The following is a 24,646-nucleotide window of genomic DNA, read 5'->3' as shown; positions in this document are numbered from 1 at the left end:
TAAAACACTCACTGCTGCTCACGGCGCTGCATGGATAATCCTTAGATCACCATGGATTTACTATCCATGCTACTGTACCATGCACACACACACCATGAAGATGTTCTCTCTTAGATAGCCTTAAGGCAGCACTTCTGTTCAAGTCACCATGACTAAACAGATGATACAAGAAACATAAAGCTGTAAAGATGCTCATTTCCAAGTTTCTTTTAACACGTTTAACACTGCCTGACTCCATAGTGTCTCACAGCGGAGTATGGTTTCCCTTTCAAATCTGGTTCCTCCCAGGGTTTCCTCCTCATATTGTTTCAGGGAGTTTCCTCTCCACTGGTACCTCTGTCTGCTCACTTGGGATGAATTTAAATTTGATTAAAACGTTTATTGAAAATGCAAATTAGTTCAAAATTTTTTACATTTTATTAAAAACAAAATCAAAGTCCTGTTACTGTTTTGTATTTAAAAGTACTATAGCATGTGTGATTAGCACATTAACACACATTGATAATGTAATTGGAAGGAGTGTGTGTTTTATCCATTATTAGCCACATAACTAAATAAATAGTCTTTAAAAATAAAACTGTAAATATCTACTCTGTGCAACACACACACACACACACACACACACACAGTGTACACTGTACAGGAGGTAAAGATAAGTGCTGCCGACTAGTGGACTGACACACACACACAAACACACACACACACACACATCGCAACTTGCTGTGCACAGTGTACAGGAGGTAAAGTTGATAAGATCAGTGCTGCCGTCTAGTGGACTGACACACACATCTAGACAGATCAAGAATTCAAATAGTGTAATGTCACACATACGATATTTGAACATTAAGGCCAAAATTAGCTGTAACACACACACACACACTGTTGGTACAAGTACATCTGTGTTTGTATGCTTAGAGCTTTAGCCAACAGATTTTGAATCTGTGTTGACCAAATGTGTGTGTGTGTGTGTGTGTGTGTGTGTGTGTGTGTGTGTGTGTGTGTGTGTGTGTGTGTGTGTTTGTGATAACATTTGTCGCTCAGTAATTAAATTATATCAGCAAATAAAAAACACAATGTTTAATGTAAACAACTTGGCTTAGTATGGACTGAATTCTGTGTCATTTTAATGTGCGTACTTAAAACAGATTTGCGAGCACACATCTTAGTAAAGTAAAAAATGTTATTAATATCACATCAATTCATATCTTTCCAAAGGAAGATATGAACAATATAATTACTTGATTTCTACTTATTTGGTATAAAATGTGTGCTTTCAAAACTGTTTTAAATGCCTGCAGTTAATTCGTTACTTAAAGGCTTATGTTTTCTTTCTTGTTCTAGTAATAAAACATTTCCAGAATCAGTGACTATAAAGTCCAAGCATTGTGTCGGTATCAACACTGAGGAATTTCCTCGTATCCAGAGTCACATCACACAGTTGTTTGTGGATTTCCTAAGCCTTTTGTTCAGATTATTAACAACAACCTTATGTATTTCATTCCATAGACTGGGATGATGTACAAAGGACAACCACAGACCGGACATGTCACACAGCAGGAATTCATGAAAGTGTGGTGTGAATAAAAACATTATCATGAAGACATCATTACAAAATCTGACCTTACGAGACTCAGCCAACATGTCCAAATAAGTTCCCTGTTCAGATGAGAATAAAGTGTAGCATAAATCTCCAGGGCTGACAGAAATCCAGCAGTGCTCATCACCCTGAGATGCATCTCCAGTGTAAAGTGCACAGTGGTGGAAGGGTCAGGTTGAGAGTTACCCTTGGCCTCTGGGTTGCTTCCCTGAACAGCTCACTATTCCTGGACCAGGTTTTTAGAATTCTGCTTTAATCTTTCATGCTTAAGGCAGACCACCTTTATTTATTTAACATAGCAATTAAAACAATAAAGTTGCTGCCAGAAACTGTTTAATGTCAAGAAACTTTACTGAAACATCTTACATCTTAGTATTTCAGTTGAGCACATGCTAGTTCTGTCCAACAGGGGGCAGTGAGAATGTGATTATCTGATTGTGGAGTTGTAGTAGAATTAATTAGTGTGTGTTTGTAGATAAAGATAAATCTGGCTAATGGATATTAATTAGGATTCAATGTGTTTATATTAGCATAATCTGTTTAAATTATACCAATAGAACACTACAAAAGCACATTTATAAATTAGTTTGTTACTTATTATCACCCTCGTGCATGCACGTGTGTTTGCCAATGCTCATAAACTTCCAAGACCATTTTAAAATTTTGATTGACAGTTTGCATAACAAACTTCACACATCACAACATAAGTCCCGCCCCATCTTCGTGTTTTGTGACTACATCACTGTGCATATTGATGATGTCACTCGACTGGCAGGACATAATTGGCTGGATAGTAGCCTTCCACTCCGCCTTCTTTAACTCCACGACACCAACCCTGGTCATCTTCATCCTCAACTTTCAGGAACTCTTCGCCTTCACACACACACAAATTTGTTTGTTTGTTTGTTTATGTATACAAACCAAGAAAAAATATACTGTGCAATAACACAGATATTTATTTAACTTATTGGAAAGGATCCCACACCCTACTCCATTTGTTGTAAAAACATTTTTTTTGTCATGGAGTTTTATTTTGTCATTTGTTTTGTTCTTGAAGCTCTGTCACTAAAACAAATTCCTTGTGCGTGCAAGCGTACTTAGCAATAAAACTTTTTCTGATGTATATATCTATAATTAGGGAAAAGATGTGGCTGTGGTCAATGACTTAGTGAGCATGGTCACCTGCTTTGAATGACAGCTCATCCTCATTCTCGCCTGTGTACGTATACAGAGCTCGAACATGTACTCCTCCGATCATTACACTGACAGAGAGAAAGGAATTAAGTTACACAGTTATGTAAGCAGGGGTGGAGTCCTAAAACTGAAATAAATCCTCAAATGTAAATATTAATGGAAATACATAGTAGCTTATTGTGGGTTAACGGTGCTTCCACTATCTACTGTTGTTACTGACATCATGGTGTTATAACAACCAACCACACAAAAATAAATAGAAACTTTTAAAAAGAAAAAAAAAAAGTATAATACTCTGGTTGCATAAGTGTGCACAGCCTTTAATGAGTCATGTGACTGCACTCAAGATATATATAATGTAATCACACTCAAATTCAAAAGTAATTGTACACCTGTCAGCAGTGAATGATGCTGAGTAACCCCAGATCAAATGTGTTCTGCAGGAATTTCTTAAAATATTCTTGTGTTAATTCAACTGCTTCAAAAGGCTTAAAAGACATTAACACTATGAAACACTGTATTGCTCAGGAAAGGAGTATAACAGAGATTCCAAACCATTAAATGTACCCGGGAGCATGGTGAAATCCTTACCACTGTCGTCATCATCCTCAGCTTGTTTATCAGGGACAATCTTATCAATTTAATTCATACACAACCTAAATAATTATTTTGACTGTGTAACGCTGCTTTGCGACGATGTCATATACAATTAAACAAATGTAATTGAATTGAATCCCTCCGAAACTAATGAAAGGACCCAGACAAATCTTATGAGGGAAACATAATGTGCAAGCCCACCTTAATCACCCCAGACCATTCCATTGGGCAGAGGCAGGACTGCAGAATGTCTTCAAAACCTATAGTAAAGACCTCCTAAGTGTTTTGGTCCAAATTATAACTTTTTGGATGTAATTATAAAAGATATGCTTGGCACAAAACCATGACAGATATCACCTAACGAACACCATAGCTAGGATGAAGCGGTGGTGTCAGGTCATGCTGTGGAGCTGGTATGCTTTAGCTGGAACTGGAACTCCTCAAATTAGAAGGAATTAAAGAGGAAGAGGAAGCTCAGTTATTAAAATGGAAACAAAAGCTTGGAGTAGAAAATCCCAGCCCTATAAAGCTACCAATCTCTTCCCTCTCAACTGTTTATTTTTAATAAAATATGAGATAAATGTAGGTTGATTTAACCCTTAACTGGGCTATATGTGCTAAAAGCCACAAATTGAAATGAATAGACCCAAATACCAGTTTATACTCAGAACATATCTGTAGGCCTTTGTTAAAGAGCTAAATGTAAAAAAATCACCTTGCTTATATGATGAGTGTAAACATTGATAGATTTGTACACTGCCATGCTTTTATATTTTAGGCCAAGTTATGTCCCTTAGATGTCTTAGTCGCCTTGTCTGCTGCAGATGTCACTTACCCCACTTTAGTATCTGTTTTAAACTAGCAAGTAGAATTTTACATGGTAAAGACAGATGAGTGAAGTGGTAGACACACAGGGATACCCAACTGGTGCAGTGTTGGGAATAATAGGTCTTTTTCAAACACCTAACTGTTAACTACTGTAACTAACTGGATTACTGTAGATTACTATAGATTACTGTACCCTGTACCCTGTAGCCCTCACCTTAGTAGTGATGAAGAATTCTCTGACCAGGCGTTCAAAGCACTTCATCTCTTCACTACCGGACACACTCGATCCACTACAGTTTGCATATCACCAGAACCATTCAACAGACGATGCAATCTCACATCTCTTCCACACATCACTCAATCACCTGGACACTAGGAAAGGGAATTATGTTAAAATGCTCTTCATCGACTACAGCTCTGCATTTAATACCATAATTCCCTCCACACTCACCACCAAGCTGGAGCACCTGGGACTCAGCTCATCAATGTGTTTCTGACTGGCAGACCACAGGCAGTAAGGATGGGCGGACATGTCTCAGCCTCACTCACTCTCAGCACTGGAGCCCCCCAGGGTTGTGTTCTGAGCCTTCTGCTGTACTCTTTGTTCACCCACGACTGCGTGGCCACTACCAACTCCACCGCCATCATCAAGTTTGCTGACGACACTGTCGTGATCGGCCTAATCCCAAACAACGACGAGACGGCCTACCTGGAGGAGATTGGAAATCTGGAGAACTGGTGCCAGAGGAACAATCTCCTCCTGAACGACAGCAAGACAAAGGAGCTAATAGTGGACTTTATTACAAAGCAGGAGAGGAACTACCAGACCCCCATCATCAACGAGAGCCCAGTGGAGAGAGTGGACAGCTTCCGATACCTCGGTGTTCACATCACGCAGGACCTGTCATGGTCCTGTCATAGCAACACCATGGTGAAAAAGGCCCGGCAGCGTCTCTACCACCTCAGACGCTTAAGAGACCTCAGACTGCCCTCTAAGGTGCTCAGGAATTTCTACTCCTGTACCATAGAGAGCATCCTGATGGGAAACATCACAACCTGGTTTGAAAACAGCACCATGCAGGACAGACGAGCTCTACAGAGGGTTGTGCGATTAGCTGAGCGCATCATCCGCACCGAGCTCCCTGACCTGCGGTAAGTAGTAAGCGGTGCTGGACCAAGGCCAGAAAGATCGTGAAGGACCTCAGCCATCCCAACAATGGATTGTTCTCTTTGTTCTCACACTCAAATTCAAAAGTAATTGTACACCTGTCAGCAGTGAATGATGCTGAGTAACCCCAGATCAAATGTGTTCTGCAGGAATTTCTTAAAATATTCTTGTGTTAATTCAACTGCTTCAAAAGGCTTAAAAGACATTAACACTGTAAAACACTGTATTGTTCAGGAAAGGAGTATAACTTTCTGGGAAACGGTAAGCGGTCTGGGAAGTCTGGGAAGCGATTCCGCTCCCTAAAGGCCAACACAGAGAGACTGAGGAGGAGCTTCTTTCCGCAGGCAATAAGGTCTCTCAATCACTCACCACAGAGGAGTAATATCTTTTTTTAAACATTGACATTGATTGGACAGTCATGGACACATTCATGCAATACATATTCATATATCTGACCACTGCACATGACACTTTCTCAAACCACTTTTCATGCATATTTGCATAGTCATTGCCACTTTATTTTTATATTTTGTAATATTTTATTATGCCCTTACTTGTACAGTTTATTTTACTAGTTAAATTTTCTTTCGTATTTCTTTTTATTAGTATTTATTCCCTGTATATAGTTTTATTTTATTTTAAGGTCACTGGTGGTCGTATAAGCATTTCACTGCATATCGTACTGTGTATGACTGTGTATGTGACAAATAAATTTGAATTTGAAGCTTAAATATTTCTTCCATTAATCCACACTTTTTTCTTTTTATGCATTTGCATGCCTAAATTAGTAGAATGGAGATGGTTTGGATAATAAACTCGGAATATAGCTCTATACTTCCACTGAGGTTGATGATGATGATGATGGTCTTACCCCTCCTCAATCTGCGGCCTTGGTTTCCTTATATATTTCTGCTTCTTACATGGAGGAGCCCACTCCTACACACACAAAACATTATAAGCTTTTTTTTGACCGAATGTACCACATACACAACACTCACACACCCGCACACATACACACACAGACCTGCATTGTGGGCCAATTTGTGCTCATTCCTGGGCCATGGTTGTTCTTCCACCAGTGCAAATCGTCCTGCTCATTGATGGACGTGAGAGTGTGTAACAGATCACTGTACACAGCCTTCACACTGAAACTCACACAAACACACAGTCAGGTTGTGTCCTTCCCTCATAATTCTGGATCCTGATTGGTCAGAAGCTTTCTGATAAATTCTCTATAACAGTGCAGGTTTATATAAATGTGCCCCATTTAATGTTATATTAGTAAAACACATACACACCTTTGATTGTTAGTGATGTCCAGATGTGTGTGTATGGACAACAGAGTGTTTTTCAGAAAGCTGATCCTCTTTCTTTCCTGCTCCTGTGATTGGTCAAACACTGACTCCATGTCCTCCATGTAGCGGGGAGTGTAGCCAATCAGATCATCCAGGACCTTCACATAGTGCTCCCGTGCCTATGTGTATAAACAACCATCATTATTATCATCATCATCATCATCCTGTGTGTGTGTGTGTGGGTGTGTGTGTCTCACTTGATCTCTGTCCTGTCCTGCAGTCTTCTTGGCCTGTTGGATTTTGACGAGTGTTTGTTCATTTTGGTTGATTTTGTTTTTGGCCCGAGATTCTTTATTCAACACATTCTGCTCCTTCTGACATGATTTATTGTAGGCCCTCTGCGCTTTCTGCAGCTACACACATTTATGCACGCACGCACACACACACACACACACACACACACACACACACACACACACACACACACACTGCAGGCTGTTAGGAACAGAAAATTACCATATGCACAATCTCCAATCCCAGTTACTCTCCTAGTAAATCCTATACATTATTAAAGTAAAAGTTCTGTCCCAAATTTAAATTGTTAATCATGATCACATGTATTATTGGTCATATTTTTATTTATAATAACCTGAGTTCAAAATGGTGGATGGCCCAGGGTGCATAATGTACATCATCACTTGAGATACTTGAGAACTACAGGGTGCTCTATTTGTTGATATCACTGAGACTTTATTCAGGAGTCCATGGGAATGTGCCAAGAAATCTTCTATAATGTGCAAGTGGTGCTGGTGAATGTTTGCGCGCACAGTTCCCACAGACATTCCTGTTAAGTCTATTCCTTAAGTAGGCGACAAATTATCCATTAATTTACAAGGACCAGGGGCCTCATGTATCAACGCATGTATCTTTGCTTACGCCAGTTTTCACGCTCACGGTCGGATTTACTAACAGTGAAATTAACTTGAGAATGTGCGTTCTTTCAGGCCAACTTCATGACTGGCGTATGTGTATTTCTTGTGTGTCTTTGTTTTATTTCCGCCGGCGACTCCTAGTGGCAATTAGGTTAAATTGCACACTACAAAGTATCACACCGACACATGTGAAAAACATTGCTATTAATTTATAATTGATAAAATGGGTTAATTGACACAATATTTTTTTTTTACCAATTATGTGATTTAGAACATATAAAAGCATTTGCAAATGTATACAACCCTTAGTCTATGGCAATGGCAGCGTTGGCCTTATTAGAGGACATGGTCAGTGGCCGAATCCGAAGGGAACGCGTTTTTAGGGATCACAGTGATTTTCTGGCACACGATGAAGACTGGCTTATTATCCGTTTCAGATTTCCAAGAGCTATCCTCTTGGAGCTCTGTGCTACCCGTTCCCTTACAACGCTTGGTTTCCTGGCAACTGGTTCTGTCCAAAGGAAACTGGCAGACCACTCGGGATTAAGCCAGTTGTTTTTGAGCCGTGCAATGCCAGCTGTATGGGATGGGATTATCCGCATGTCTAGCAGGTATATAAGGTTTCCATACCATGCAGTTGACCAGCCAAACATTAAAGCGCAATTTTCAGCGATCGCCGGTTTTCCTAATGTAATTGGAGCGATTGACTGCGCGCACACTGCTATAAAGGCGCCATTTGAAGACGAATTTGCATACGTGAATCGGAAACATTTCCAATTAATAAATGTGCAAATAATATGTGATGCTCAAATGCGCCTAACAAATGTTGTGGCAAGGTGGCCTGGGACAACCCATGATTCATTCATCCTCACAAACAGCATGGTCGGGATGAGGCTCCAAGGTGGCAGGGTGCGCGATGGGTGGCTTCTTGGTGAGTGATGTGTTTAAAGATATCATTCCAGCTCAAGTTTTTTTTTCATTTTGTTATTAATTTCGGAGGACAAACTTGCAAAGAACACAGTTTTTCTCCAATCTACCTTCGAGAGGAGCACCTCCAATTCACATTCTGTGAAGTTTCTCTTCTTGCTTGCTTTTGCAATTGCTTTTTGATTTGGTTTTGCCAAAGTGGAGTCATTAACATACAGTGTTTCATTCATCAGCTCTGTCTGTAAGCAATGTTTTAGTATGAATTCAACGCAAGTCTTTGTACATGAGGCCCTAGGTGTTCCACTTGCTGAATGTTCACGGGAACAACAGCATGAGCATCAAGCCATATCAGACAGGATTATCATTTACATACGGCTTTCTTTAAAATGTTTGCACCATTTAAATGTTTTTCATGAGGCTAAGTGTCGACTAATTAAGGTATGGTACTGTGCTTGAAGTCTGTAAATGTCAATTACTTCTATGAGAAGTTCAACACAAGTCCCAGTTTGACTTGAACTCCCCTCATAAAACACCCAGTGACAGTATGTCATAAACTCATGTCAGCCTCAGGAATATAATTTAGTGCTAAATATTGAGTCTTAGAGGAAAAGTGCCAAAAAGATCAACATGGCCAAATTTTGTCTCCTCCACATAGAGTTGTAATTATTAAAACTGTTAAATTAAACTACACCCATGTTGTGAAACAAACAACAGCACAAAAACAACCTACTCAGGAGCTCTGATAAGCTGAGACCACATGCTAGACACAGCTAGAGTTTAAAGACTTCTCCAGTTTTCTCAGACCCAGAATACATTTTCATGAAAAAACGAATCCACATAAAATATGCATGTGAGTATGATCAGTGTCTCAGTGTATCAAATAATAAATTTCCATTTTACCTTTTTAAGTTTTTTTAACCAGGGCCTTTGAGCATGTGCAAACTCTCGCTTCAGGTTATATGACTCACGAAAACCACCAAACAGCTTTTTCTGAAATGCCTCTTTCTGCCAGGAACGAATGTGCTGTCCATCCTCCAAAACAAGGGACTGAGAAATAGATGTGTGCAGTGCAGATAAACGCTCAGTGGAGGAGAAAAAACATTGCCATGCCCTAAGGAGGGAGCCATACATTGGTCCTAAAGAGAAATACAGAGACAGAGCAAGGGAGAGAGAAAGCATAGTTTGTATTATATAGTATAGTATGCATGTGCATATATTTAAAGTGGAGGGTTCTTGTAATGGAAAAAATTACCAGAGATAAATCGTGTCTCAATATTTCTTACCTTTAATGCAATAAAGCAAACTAACACTATCCACATAAAAGAGAGGAACTCTCTGACTCACTCATTCTCTAAAGTTTTTATTCTGTACAGGGTCACTGAGAGCCTGCTCCAAAATCAACTCAAGAAAACAAAATCACACTGATTATCTGTGGCCACTGGCAAGATTCCTAAATTCACATTAAAAAAATCGGGAACTTCAACCATTTTCTTCCACCTGGAATCCTCCACTGTCTCCCATCATAGAGATGCCCTTTAATCATCTAAGCATAAATCTGATAAGTTCATTGGCTTATCAGATCGCATTGGTATATAAAGCACATTGTCTTTTAAACAAACATTCTGCTGCTACCTGTACGAGACAGAAATACTGATATCTGTGCCTTCTGACTTTAAGATAACTTTTGGCCAAAGACCAAGGGGTCTGACAGCCATTGATTTGGGGTTAATGCATCAAAGGAAATATAATCTGTTATATCATGCATAAGGGCCAGTACATACAGTGGTGTAATGGCCACAAATAATTATAATGATACATTCTTTTGATGAATTTGGGATTCCCTTCTATTCTCACTCTGTCTTTTTGCTGACTTTTGTATAGTATTTAGATAGTTCTGTTAATTTATAGAGTAAATTTTTGTCTCAGTCCCAGCTAGTATATATTTTTTCAATTTTATTTGTATAGCGCTTTTAGCAATTTTCATTGCCGCAAAGCAGCTTTACATAGTCAAGTATAGTCATATATAATTTATTTACTTTAAAGCTGGTTTGTTACAAATTCTGCTTTTGATGGTTGGAGCTACACACGCTGCTCCTGTGCTTCCAGTGATCCAGACCTCATCTGCCCTTTGCACCTGCTGACTCGTCCCTATGCTGAACTGGACTTCATGTTAATTTGAAGAAGTTCTGTTACATTAAACTTTCAGCTGCATAATTCAATTCAATTCAATTTTATTTGTATAGCGCTTTTAGCAATTTTCATTGCCGCAAAGCAGCTTTACACAATTAAAAGAATTATTTAAGTTTGTATGAAATGTGAATTTGTATGAATCAAAATGGTCAGTTTGTCCCTGGTGAGCAAGCCGAGGGCGACAGTGGCAAGGAAAAACTCCCTGAGATGGTAATAGGAAGAAACCTTGAGAGGAACCAGACTCAACAGGGAACCCATCCTCATTTGGGTGAAACAGAAAGCAGTAAATGATCTGCATTTATACAGTGTGTAGGGTGGGAGGCAGTTCAGCTATAATAGCTGATGTTAATTGATGTTAATATGGAGTCCAGGTAGTTATTGAAGACCCAGGTAGACTTGTAAGAAGTTCCAGTCCTGAACTATCGAACTGTCAAGTCCCCAGAGAAACAGTTGCCAACACCAGTCAAGGCCAGAACCATTTTCTAGGTAGAGAGAATCATCCCCAGACACCAGACGCATCCCAGAGAGACACACGGGGCATCCATGTGACGAGATCTTCAGCCAGAAGCGGGGCACCAGGATGGGTCAGACATTTCCGGAGGGCAGAGGGAGTCTGGATCACTGGCAGCTCAGGAACGACATGTGTAGCTCGACAGAGAGAGAGAAAGAGTGAAAGGGGGAGACAGGAGGAGAGAGGAAAGAGAAAGAGGGGGGGAAAGAGAAGAAGAGGAGAGATGGCAGTTAGGTATGGTCACAGTTACACAATGTATAATGTGAATGTATATTAACTGTAGAGTGCAAGCAGAGACTCCGGCAGGACTAACTATGACAGCATAACTAAAAGGGAGAGCCAGAAGGAAACACAAACATGAGGGCTTCCTGAGATGTAAAGCAACCAATCACCTCACCGTCAGCAAACCTGAGTGACCAATGAGAGTGAGGAAGACAGCATTCAAACATACCAGTTCACCATAATACTCTACGTCCATGAGTCCCCCAGATCTGCTCCTTTACCTATGGCAAATCTATTTATAAAAATGCTTGGCTAAATAAATAGGTTTTTAGCCTGGACTTAAACACTGAGACTGTGTCTGAGTCCCGAATACTATTTGGAAGACTATTCCATAATTTTGGGGCTTTGTAAGAAAAAGCTCTGCCCCCAGCTGTATTTTTTATTTTAAAAAAAAGGGGTAGCTCAGTGGTTAAGGCATTGGACTACGGTTCGGAAGATCCCAGGTTCAAACCTGACAACCACTAATTTGCCACTGTTGGGCCCTTGACCCTCAACTGCTCAGATGTATAATGAGATAGAAATGTAAGTCGCTCTGGATAAGTGCGTCTGCCAAATGCCTAAATGTAAATGTAAATGTTATAATACGTGGTACTGACAAGCAGCCTGCATCCTTTGATCGAATTAGGCGCGGCGGATCGTAAGACACTAGCAGTTCATTCAGGTACTGCGGCGCGAGACCATTTAATGCTTTATATGTCAAGAGTAGTATTTTAAAATCAATGCGAAATTTCACAGGGAGCCAATGCAGTGAAGATAAAATAGGGGTGATGTGCTCATATCTTCTGGTTCTAGTGAGGACTCTCGCTGCTGCATTCTGGACTAGCTGAAGCTTATTTATGCATCTAGCCGAGCAACCAGACAGTAAGGCATTACAATAGTCCAACCTAGAGGTGATTAAAGCATGAACTAGTTTTTCTGCATCGTTTAGTGACAATAAATTTCTTATCCTGGCAATATTTCTGAGGTGAAAGAATGCTATCCTGGTAATATTATCTACATGAGCTTCAAATGAAAGGCTGGAATCAATAATCACACCAAGGTCTTTCACTGTTGCATTTGATGGAACAGAAAGGCCATCTAAAGTTACAGTGTGATCAAAAATTTTACTCCTAGCTGTATGCGGTCCTATGACTAGAACTTCTGTCTTATCCGGATTTAGCAGAAGGAAGTTAATTAGCATCCAATTTCTTATGTCCTGCACACATTACTCAATTTTAGTAAGCTGTTTTTTCTCATCAGGTTTTGCTGAGACATATAACTGTGTATCGTCAGCATAACAATGAAAACTAATACCATGCTTATGGATTATGTTGCCCAGAGGAAGCATGTAAAGGGAAAAAAGCAGTGGACCTAAAACTGAACCCTGCGGAACACCAAACTCCACTAGAGAACACGCAGAATAATCACCATTTAAGTCTACATACTGATAACGATGGGTCAGATAGGATCTGAGCCAGGAGAGGGCTGTACCCTTAATTCCTACTACATTTTCTAATCTGTGAAGAAGAATAGCGTGATCAATGGTGTCAAAAGCTGCACTGAGGTCGAGTAATACAAGCATGGTTACACAACCTTGATCAGAGGCCAATAGGAGGTCATTTACTACTTTAGCAAGTGCTGTCTCTGTGCTGAGATAAGGCCTAAATCCTGACTGATACAGTTCCTGTATGCCATTTCTATGTAGATATGAACATAGCTACTCCGCTACTATCTTTTCCAGAATCTTAGAGATAAAGGGGAGGTTTGATATTGGCCTGTATTTGGACAGCTGACAGGGGTCGAGGTCAGGTTTCTTAATAATCGGTTTAATAACTGCTAATTTAAAAGATTTTGGAACATACCCAATGCTGAGTAAAGAATGAATTATCCTCAACAGGGGTTCTGTTATTGCTGATACTATCTGTTTAAGAAAATGTGTCGGTACAGGATCTAATATACAGGTTGATGAATTTGCAGAAGAGATGAGTAAAATTAGTTTATTCATCTGCATAACTTAAATTGTTTGGTTTCAAAGCCTCAATTTTATGCCTAATATTTACGATTTTATTATTAAAAAAGTTCATGAAGTCCTTACATGATGTTGTTGTGTGTTGAGTGTGGTTTCACCCTACCATGAAGACGGATCTGGCCTCGACTGGTGTTGACAGCTGTTTCTCTGAGGACTTAACTTGGCTTGGCTGCAGTTGCTCGATAGTTCAAGACTGGAATTATCTACAAGTCTACGAGTCTCCAATAACTACCTGGATTCCATATTAACATCAACTGTTATAGCTGAACTGGCTGCCACCTAACACACAGTATGAATGCAGATCAATTCCTGCTTTCTGTTTCACCCAAATGAGGATGGGTTCCCTGTTGAGTCTGGTTCCTCTCCAGGTTTCTTTCTACTACCATCTCAGGGAGTTTTCCTTTGCCACTGTTGCCGTCGGCTTGCTCACCAAGGACTATCTGACTATTTTGATTCATACACATTCACATTCCATACAAACTTAAATAATTTTTTTGATTGTGTAAAGCTGCTTTGCGACAATGACGATTGTTAAAAGCGCTATACAAATAAAATAAAATTGAATTGAATTTAAGATAAAAAAGAGGAAAGAGCAGAAGAAAAGGAGAGATGGCACTTAAGTATGGTCACTGTCCCACATTCTATAAAGTCAATGTATATTTACCTCCTTGAGATGTAATGCAACCAATCACTTTACTGCCAAAAACCTGAGTGATCAATGAGAGTGGGGAAGACAGCATCTAAACATACCCATTCACCATAATACTCTACGTCCATGAGTCCCCCAGATTTGGTCCTTCACACAAGCCAAATCTATTTACAAAAATGCTTGACTAAATAAATAGGTTTTTAGCCTGGACTTAAACACTGAGACTGTGTCTGAGTCACAAACACTATTTGGAAGACTATTCCATAATTCTGTGGCTTTGTAAGAAAAAGCTTAATACGTGGTACTGACAAGCCTGCATCCTTTGATTGAAGTAGGCGTGGCGGATTGTAAGACACTAGCAGTTCACTCAGATAATGCCTCCTGAGACCATTTAATGTTTTATATGTCAAAAGTAGTATTTTAAAATTAATGCGAAAGCGTTATGGGAACGAGAATACCCACTCCGCCGCACTGCTATTGTCTAGACCCCCAGGGTTGTGTAGTGTGTGCACAGTCCCCCCAAGGAGTTGATTGTTGGTTTTGGAATAATTTATTGTTTTTACATGGACCCGGGTGATTAGCCCTGGGTTCACAACCTGGTGCTAGGAAGAACTGGTTGTACCAGTTGCACTCCGATGGTAGCGACAAGATGTTCTGTCGGCCAGACAAAAAAAAAAAAAGGAGACTTAGACATAATCCCACCACTGAAACCACTCTTGGAGCGGTAAAGTTACCTCCTGGCCTAGCTTGGACTCCTTTAGGGTGCTATAATGGATCTGGCACACTGTGCCCGCATTGCGGTTGGATTCCGCATGACACTCAATGTCATACCTCGTGTAGGAAGGAGGACGCTTTTTGTTGTGTTAAGACTCCACTCTTAAAAAAATGAGGTGTGCTAGGATGACGTGTTGATGCCAAATGACTCTGTTTGGGAGGGGAACATGTGCTATGGCTCCTTTTTTCAAAAAGTTTCAAAAAGTTTCAAGTTTATTTGTCACATGCACAATCATACAGAGTACAATATGCAGCGAAATGATTTTTGCGGCCACAGAGTCGCGACGGCAGCCACCTAGGGCGCCATCATAGAAAATAAGGAATAAGATACATTAGGATAACGAGGGTAAAAAATCCCCTCCCAGACTGTCCTTCGAAAAGGGGAGTGTGCGATCAGGGGTACAAAAAATACCTCAGCAACAAGCACAGAAAAACATGTAATCACAAGACATAAACATTGCAACGATGAGGGTACAGGGGATAGGAAATGTCCAATGTAGGCAAACAGCTCCAGTCCCTGCAGCTAAAGAGCGCTGGTCCCGATTCCGCCTGCCCACACTGAAGGGAATAAGCACACGAAGGCATTGGATATGGGGAAGGTAGAGTGTCTATCTGTAGCTGTTCTGTGAAAGCGTGCGTGTCAGTTTGTAAGCCTGTAACATCCCGTAATAGTCTGCGCCAGGTGTCCTTGAAGGGGGGGGGAGTAGGATTCCAGAGCGTCTCGTTATCTTGGTCTTCGGGGAGTTAGTTATGTCTCCAGCCACGGCCTTGAAATGCAGTAGCTGGAAAGAGAAAGGGCAGCCGAAAAAGAAAAACATATTTTCCAGGTTTCGATCAATATCTGCCAATTTCACAGATATTTAATGTCCATCACTGGTCTCCAGGTCTGTCCAAATCACGTTGCATAGCTGCTAGTCTCACCAAGATGTTATCCAATTTGCGGTCCAGAACCACAGTCTGATTACTGACAGCTCTCGTCACCACTATTTCCCAGCCAGCCAGTCTCTTGGGGTTGAGACTGACTGCTTTTAAGTATCCCACCTAATCCAATCAGCAGAATCCCAGTTATCAGAGTTACGAATAGGTAGATATCTTCAACATCCTCCAGAGACAGTGCGGCCAGGCACACAATGCGCCACTTCTCCCAACCGTCCATCGTGTATCCAGCAACAAACATCCCAGCAGGACAAGTAGGTTCCCCAGAACCCACATTTCTCGTCGAGAAGATCGTGTCAATTGCATTCAGAGACCACTTGATCAAATCCATATTCCGTTTTTTATTTTCAAGAGCAAGACGAGGAGAGTCTCTAAATAGTATTCACAAGACAGACAAGAGAAGCAAGCAGGGAGAGATAAGGGAGGGAGAGCAGATGCGACCGCCTTCGTCAAGAGCAAGAGAGGAAGGAGAGAGGCTTGCTTTTTCCAGCAAGCCTGTGATTTTTAATTAACAGAGGTGCTCACTGTGGTTTCAAGTTGAAACATAATTATTGAATCATGTAGCCAGGGAGACATGCTTGGCAGTAGCTTACACGCTGCCAGCTTCTCCGAAGGGGCGGTAGCTTTGTCGCTTAGCTAGGCAGAGGAGTGGTGGTGATGGTGGTGGCTGTTAGGTGTTCGGTGTCCTGAAACATGACAGGAGGGAACCAAGCACCTAACACTTTGTCAGAAACCGCTGTGTCCCGAAACAACAGTGGCGGCGGGAATTGAGCACCGGTCTCCTGAGGGTGCTGGTCTTCCACAGTGCTTCGTGCCTAAAGAGACATACATGGCAGTAGGTTCCCCGCTGCGAGCCTCTCTAAAATGTGCACAAATTTTGACACTTCGGCTAGGTGGGTGTGTTGGATGTTCAGCATCCTGAACATGGGAGGAAGGGACTGAACACCTAACATTTCTCTGGAGACTGCTGCTCCCCAAAACACCAGAGGTGGCGGAGATTGAACCACGGCCTCCTGCCAGTGCTCAACTCTCAGTAGGTCAGTCTGGTATGCCTGCAAAGCCATTGTGTGCAGGACAGCACCAGGCTGACCCACTGCCTGAAAAATCTTCTTCCACCAACGAAGATGTTAGTCTACATGCTTGGTGGGGAGTGTGGATTTTTCCCAGAAGGATGAGCTCCCAGGAGAGAAATAGCCCACAAGCGTCTCTCTGATCTGGGACATCATCATAAAGGACCGCGCTTTCATCAATGACATTGGAACAAATCGATGTCAATAGCACAAAAACACGGGATAAAAAGAAAGAGATTATGAAAGATTTAACTCATAGAGATCGCCAGGAAGGGGATTACCAAGGCCCCTCCTCCGGCCAACCGACAGGCACCTGTCGTCTGACCTTGAGCGTTTGGGGGATTTATTTCATTTATTTTTACAGCGAATACGCGTTAGACCGCGTGTTACCACCTCAAACAACAACTAACACACTGGCTCATCACTAGAGGAGCACTCTGAAGTAATAGTTTTCATCTCCTTGGAAGCGAGAGAGAAAGTTCTTCCCCCCTTTACAAGACGTGCCGAAGCGCGCTTGAGAAGTGTAAGGTAAAAGGCTCATGATCCGGCGAGAGAAAAGGAAAATTCTGCCAGATATGCATGTGAAAAATGCGTAGTGGCTTGCAGTTTCATTTTCAAAAACGGCGAACCCGAGCGTGAGGGACTTTAATAGGGAGAAATCGCAATACTTACCTGCTCCCTCCAGCCCGAGATGGCGTGCTCTTCCCTCAAAAACTGAAAACAGAAAGCAAGGAGATCGCCCTCAGCGAGATATTCTTCTACACAGAGGGACGGACTCGTGTCTAACTCTGCCATCTTTCTGGTGAGTAATAAGACACTTCCTATTTTCGCATTCCTTTTAAAAAATGCTTGCACACACGCACACTCACAAAGTGAATCCTGAAGACGAAAAGATCTGAGGATGTTTCTGGTCCATGCCTATTTATAACCTTCAGGTGCACCTAATCGAGTGACATCACCTGACCGAGATTATATATGCCAAAAATTTTGACGTGTTTGACACACACATGCTTCACAACCGGGCACAACGAAACGTTTCCCAAAGCGCTTTCGCGCAGCATCGAGTGTAGCTATTGTAAGGTAACAGACAGTATAACAGGATCAGACTGTGGAGCAACATCAGGCTTTGGAGTAAGATCAAACAGTAAAACATAAATCAGGAGGAGAAAACAATTCCTCAGGGCTTAGCAGGGTTAGATTGCATAAGTTTCATTCTTTATTTGGATACAAAGATGTATGGTTTATAGTGCAGTATGTGTTACCATGATGTGCATGAGAAAAGTGATGCGCAAGGGAACCCCGATGACCTATCGGGTCACGTGTGCCGGTATAAAGCCAGAACCGGTATAACACTCAGGACGGAGAGATAATGTACACATCTTATACCGGTGAGACAGAGCCATCTCTCCCGATCACCATTTCACACTCGGAATAACACGGACTTGGACATTCATACATACGCACTCACACACACACACGCATACACTACTGACATTATATTTGTATATATTTTGTATATATTGTTTGGTTGGTGCACCTTGTCGGTTTGTCTGTCTGTTTGTTTTTCTGTTGTCACGTGTCTTTTCTTGCTCCGCAAAGATTGCGAAGCCGGCAACACCGGAAGTAAGTAATATTAGCCCCTTTTTAGATTCTAGACCCCGTAATAGTGTAATTAGCTCTAAAATAAGATCTGAGCATTACATAGTGGTGGCCCTTACAGGGAGTCTGTTTGTTTGGGTATTTTTATGGGGTTGTGTGACTTTGCAGAGTAAGCAAGACTCTAACATGTTTATAGACTCTAACATCTATCTAATATCGGTGCATAATGTTGGACAGTTGTGTATAACAAGTGCATGAGTACGAGACGCTGCTTTTTTTTTTAGCTCCATTAGACTGACCAATTTTTCGTCCCCTTAGAAGGAGTAACATATAACAGGAACATATAACAGATCTAAACAAGTATTTTATACTATCTTATAATATATTCACTTGAAATGCGTGTTATATTGTTAAGTTTTAATTGTTTTCCAGCACACTGCTTTTAAAGGGCATTAGCATCACTAGCCCGTTAGCCCGGCTATCACTAGTTTGTTTACGCTGTTTCACACCGCTTATCTCCGTTTCTATACACCATGTCGGTTGTGTCTCTGCCTCTGTGTGCAGGTGAGGAGACGATGGAGCTGCACTCAGTGGACTTGGAGCTCGGGGCCGTGGAGAAGCTGATCAACGACCTACAAGTGAAGCTGGCCCGGCTACAGCAGCGGAAAGCCACGCTGAAATCGTCGCGGACCGACGCTCACCTGTCCCGGGTAAATTCTCGGCGTGAGAATTCTCCTACAACCTCAACCCTGCGTGTTTCTCTGCCCAGGCCCAACGCACCGAGGACGCAGCCTGCCCAGGTTTTCTTCACCCCGGCGCCGGGATACCACGAGACCTGGATAATGCAGCAGCGGAAGACGTGTGCCAAGCCCCGGGCAAGGACCTCTTCTCCTCCGCCACCACCTGTCTTCGAGATCTCGACCCGAAACCGCTTCGCATCTCTTTGTGGGACAGCACACGACGCGCTGGTCATCGGAGACTCCATCGTCCGGCACGTGCGTGCTACCACGGCTAAAGGTAAGGCGTACACTCGCTGTTTACCTGGTGCACGTGTTCTTGATGTTGCTGCACAGGTGCCTGTGGCCCTGAGGAAGAACATTCGAGCTGTGGTCCTTCATGCTGGCACGAATGACACCAGGCTGAGGCAGACGGAGATCCTAAAGAAGGACTTCAGGACCCTGGTCGAGAAGGTCCACAGCACATCACCCACAACAAAGATCGTTGTATTTGGACCACTTCCGACATTTCAGCGAGAAATCGAGAGGTTCAGTAGATTATTTGCCTTTAATGAGTGGTTACAATCTTGGTGTCAACAACAGAGATTACCCTTTGTTGATAACTGGAATGTTTTCTGGGAGTGTCCTAGGCTCTACCACACTGATGGCCTGTGGCCTTCTTTAGATATCAGCCACAATACAACTCGCCATACTAATAGACGCATACACATAGCTTGTCCTATAGAAATTGTGTCTGTTCCCCGAATAGTGAGAAAAAAGAATAAATTCATTAAATCCAGCCGAAACAATCTGGTAACCATTAAACCAGAAAAAGGCCAAATAAGTAATCGAAATCTACCTCTAAAGTTTGGACTTCTCAACATTAGATCCCTTGCACCTAAAGCACTTATTGTTAATGAAATGATATCAGATTATTGCCTTGACGCACTCTGCCTCACCGAAACCTGGCTTAAACCAAATGAATATATTGGTCTAAATGAGTCTACTCCGCCAGGATATTTCTATAAGCACGAGCCCTGTCTAACTGATCGCAGTGGTGGTGTTGCCACTATCTACAATGATGTACTTACTGTTACTCAGAAAATAAGGCCCAGGTTTAACTCATTTAAAGTGCTTATCATTAATGTTGCACTTAATGAAATACATAATAAACCCGTGTTATATTTTACAATGGCCACCTTGTACAGACCCCCAGGGCCAAGAGTTTGGAATTTCTTAGTGAATTTGCAGATTTCCTCTCAAACCTAGTCGTTTCTGTAGACAAAGTGTTAATTGCTGGAGATTTTAATATTCATTTTGAAAACCCAGAAGACCCTCTGAGAACTGCATTTATGTCTATACTGGACTCGGTAGGAGTAAATCAGTGTGTAGTAGGACCCACTCATAAAGCAGGTCACACTTTAGATTTAATAATATTATTTGGATTAAGTATAAGAAATTTATTCACAATACCACTATCTGAAGTTATCTCAGATCACTATCTTGTCTCAATTCAAGTGTGTCACAATAATAATGTACACACAGCGCCGCGCTACCGTATGAAACGTACATTCACATCAACTACCAAACAGAGTTTTATCAGTAATCTCCCAGAGTTCCCAACTTCGATTAGATCACCGTCTGACCCCACAGAACTCGATCAGGCGACTGAATATTTAGAGTCGACATTTCGCTATACCCTAGATAATGTAGCTCCAGTCAAAAGAAAAATTATTAGAGATAAAAAACTTGCTCCCTGGTATAACGATCACACGCGCACTTTAAAACAGACCGCTCGGAAATTAGAAGGTAAATGGCGTCAAACTAAATTACTAGTATTTCAAATAGCATGGAAGGAGAGCATCCTGAACTATAGAAAAGCTCTTAGTGTAGCTAGATCAACATATCTCTCCACTCTTATAGAAAATAACAAAAATAATCCTAGATTCTTATTTAATGCTGTAGCCAAATTAACCAGAAATAAGACCACTGCAGAAATCTCCACAACAACATCATGCAATAGTGAGGACTTCATGAACTTTTTTAATAATAAAATTGTAAATATTAGGCATAAAATTGAGGTTTTGAAACCGAACAATGTAATTGATGCAGATGTTAATCTAGCCATGTCAGACCAGAACCTAGAATACTTTACTCCCCTTGAAGAGAATGAACTAATTTCACTCATCTCTTCTTCAAATTCATCAACCAGTATATTAGATCCTGTACCGACACATTTTCTTAAACAGATAGTACCAGCAATAACAGAACCCCTGTTCAGAATAATTAATTCTTCACTCAGCATTGGATATGTTCCAAAATCTTTTAAATTAGCAGTTATCAAACCAATAATTAAGAAACCTGACCTCGACCCCTGTCAGCTGTCCAGTTACAGACCAATATCAAACCTCCCCTTAATCTCTAAGATCCTGGAAAAGATAGTAGCGGAGCAGCTATGCTCATATATACATAGAAATGGCATACATGAACTGTATCAGTCAGGATTTAGGCCTCATCACAGTACAGAGACAGCGCTCGTTAAAGTAGTAAATGACATTCTATTGGCCTCTGATCAGGGTTGTGTAACTATGCTTGTATTACTTGACCTCAGTGCAGCTTTTGACACTGTTGATCACGCTATTCTTCTTCACAGATTAGAAAATGTAGTGGGAATTAAGGGTACAGCCCTCTCCTGGCTCAGATCCTATCTGACCCATCGTTATCAGTATGTAGACTTAAATGGTGATTATTCTGCATGTTCTCTAGTGGAGTTTGGCGTTCCGCAGGGTTCAGTTTTAGGTCCACTGCTTTTTTCCCTTTACATGCTTCCTCTGGGCAACATAATCCGTAAGCATGGTATTAGTTTTCATTGTTATGCTGACGATACACAGTTATATGTCTCAGCAAAACCTGATGAGAAAAAACAGCTTACAAAAATTGAGCAATGTGTGCAGGACATAAGAAATTGGATGCTAATTAACTTCCTTCTGCTAAATCCGGATAAGACAGAAGTTCTAGTCATAGGACCGCATACAGCTAGGAGTAAAATTTTAGATCACACCGTAACTTTAGATGGCCTTTCTGTTCCATCAAATGCAACAGTGAAAGACCTTGGTGTGATTATTGATTCCAGCCTTTCATTTGAAGCACATGTAGATAATATTACCAGGATAGCATTCTTTCACCTCAGAAATATTGCCAGAATAAGAAATTTATTGTCGCTAAACGACGCAGAAAAACTAGTTCATGCTTTTATCACCTCTAGGTTGGACTATTGTAATGCCTTACTGTCTGGTTGTTCAGCTAGATGCATAAATAAGCTTCAGCTAGTCCAGAATGCAGCAGCGAGAGTCCTCACCAGAACCAGAAGATATGAGCACATCACCCCTATCTTATCTTCACTCCATTGGCTCCCTGTGAAATTTCGCATTGATTTTAAAATACTACTCTTGACATATAAAGCATTAAATGGTCTCGTGCCGCAGTACCTGAGCGAACTGCTAGTGTCTTACGATCCGCCACGCCTACTTCGATCAAAGGATGCAGGCTGCTTGTCAGTACCGCGTATTATGAAAAATACAGCTGGGGGCAGAGCTTTTTCTTACAAAGCCCCAAAGTTATGGAATAGTCTTCCAAATAGTGTTCGGGACTCAGACACAGTCTCAGTGTTTAAGTCCAGGCTAAAAACCTATTTATTTAGCCGAGCATTTTTATAAATAGATTTGCCATAGGTAAAGGAGCAGATCTGGGGGACTCATGGACGTAGAGTATTATGGTGAACTGGTATGTTTGGATGCTGTCTTCCTCACTCTCATTGATCACTCAGGTTTGCTGACGGTGAGGTGATTGTTTGCTTTACATCTCAGGAAGCCCTCATGTTTGTGTTTCCTTCTGGCTCTCCCTTTTAGTTATGCTGTCATAGTTAGTTCTGCCGGAGTCTCTGCTTGCACTCTACAGTTAATATACATTCACATTATACATTGTGTGACTGTGACCATACCTAACTGCCATCTCTCCTCTTCTTCTCTTTCCCCCCCTCTTTCTTTTTCCTCTCTCCTCCTGTCCCCCCCTTTCACTCTTTCTCTCTCTCTCTGTCGAGCTACACATGTCGTTCCTAAGCTGCCAGTGATCCAGACTCCCTCTGCCCTCCGGACCTGTCTGACCCATCCTGGTCCCCCGCTTCTGGCTGAAGATCTCGTCACATGGATGCCCCGTGTGTCTCTCTGGGATGCGTCTGGTGTCTGGGAATGATTCTCTCTACCTAGAAAATGGTTCTGGCCTTGACTGGTGTTGGCAACTGTTTCTCTGGGGACTTGACAGTTCGATAGTTCATGACTGGAACTTCTTACAAGTCTACCTGGGTCTTCAATAACTACCTGGACTCCATATTAACATCAATTAACATCAGCTATTATAGCTGAACTGCCTCCCACCCTACACACTGTATAAATGCAGATCATTTACTGCTTTCTGTTTCACCCAAATGAGGATGGGTTCCCTGTTGAGTCTGGTTCCTCTCAAGGTTTCTTCCTATTACCATCTCAGGGAGTTTTTCCTTGCCACTGTCGCCCTCGGCTTGCTCACCAGGGACAAACTGACCATTTTGATTCATACAAATTCACATTTCATACAAACCTAAATAATTCTTTTGACTATGTAAAGCTGCTTTGCGGCAATGAAAATTGCTAAAAGCGCTATACAAATAAAATTGAATTGAATTGAATGATGCTAACGACACTTTAGCCCTCGTATTTATGGACTTACTAAATTCTTTTGGGGTTGAACAAAATATAAATGGAGCAACTCACTGTGTCTACTGTGTGTGTCTACTGAAGCCGAAAAATGTTATGTCTCTTAGGCGCCCATTGACAGCAAGCGACAGAGCTCATAAACGTGTTAAGCTCAAACTGTTATGTATTTATTCATCATTTTCATTCAGAATTATTATTATTAGTAGTAGTAGTTCTCTGAATTTATTACTATTATTATTGTAACGCACCCGCGCGTGTGCAAAAGGACTACAAAGATGTATGACGTTAGCCTATAACAGTATTTATGCACTTTAAACGCAGACGGGTACTGGTGGCTCAGTGGTAGGTGATTCGCCTGCCATGCGGGAGACCCGGGTTCGATTCCCAGCCAGTGCTCAATATGCTGGTGCTATTCGATAAAATGCCATAGATATAGCCATTACATTATCAACTTATGCTTCAGTACTAAATGCATGTTTGCAATTGAGAATTTTTTTTGCTTAAGCTATGAAACACATTAGCACTCACCTCACAGTTGCTATAATTTAATGATTATCATAAGCAAAAACTGTAAAACAAAGGATTCACATTTATTACATTTTCACCCAAAGCGGGATTCGAA

General features: G+C 41.4%; 1 protein-coding gene across 1 annotated transcript in view; it reads right to left on the bottom strand.

Annotated features, from left to right (window-relative positions):
* Positions 1-1,929: 1,929 nt before the first annotated feature.
* LOC128519947 (protein kinase C and casein kinase substrate in neurons protein 3-like) overlaps positions 1,930-24,646 on the bottom strand; it is a 29,344-nt gene continuing 6,627 nt past the window's right edge. Inside the window, exons 3-9 of the mRNA XM_053493926.1 lie at positions 9,439-9,674; positions 6,937-7,092; positions 6,683-6,858; positions 6,409-6,529; positions 6,256-6,320; positions 2,780-2,859; positions 1,930-2,470 (exon numbers count right to left, since the gene is read on the bottom strand). Coding sequence (XP_053349901.1) covers positions 2,358-2,470; positions 2,780-2,859; positions 6,256-6,320; positions 6,409-6,529; positions 6,683-6,858; positions 6,937-7,092; positions 9,439-9,674 — 947 coding nt within the window. The 3' untranslated portion in view covers positions 1,930-2,357. The remainder of the gene's footprint in view (positions 2,471-2,779; positions 2,860-6,255; positions 6,321-6,408; positions 6,530-6,682; positions 6,859-6,936; positions 7,093-9,438; positions 9,675-24,646) is intronic.

Source organism: Clarias gariepinus, chromosome 4, assembly GCF_024256425.1.
Source record: "Clarias gariepinus isolate MV-2021 ecotype Netherlands chromosome 4, CGAR_prim_01v2, whole genome shotgun sequence".
NCBI classification, from domain to species: domain Eukaryota; kingdom Metazoa; phylum Chordata; class Actinopteri; order Siluriformes; family Clariidae; genus Clarias; species Clarias gariepinus.
The sequence above is the reverse complement of the archived record's forward strand: the minus strand, read 5'-3'. Positions and strand labels throughout refer to the sequence as shown.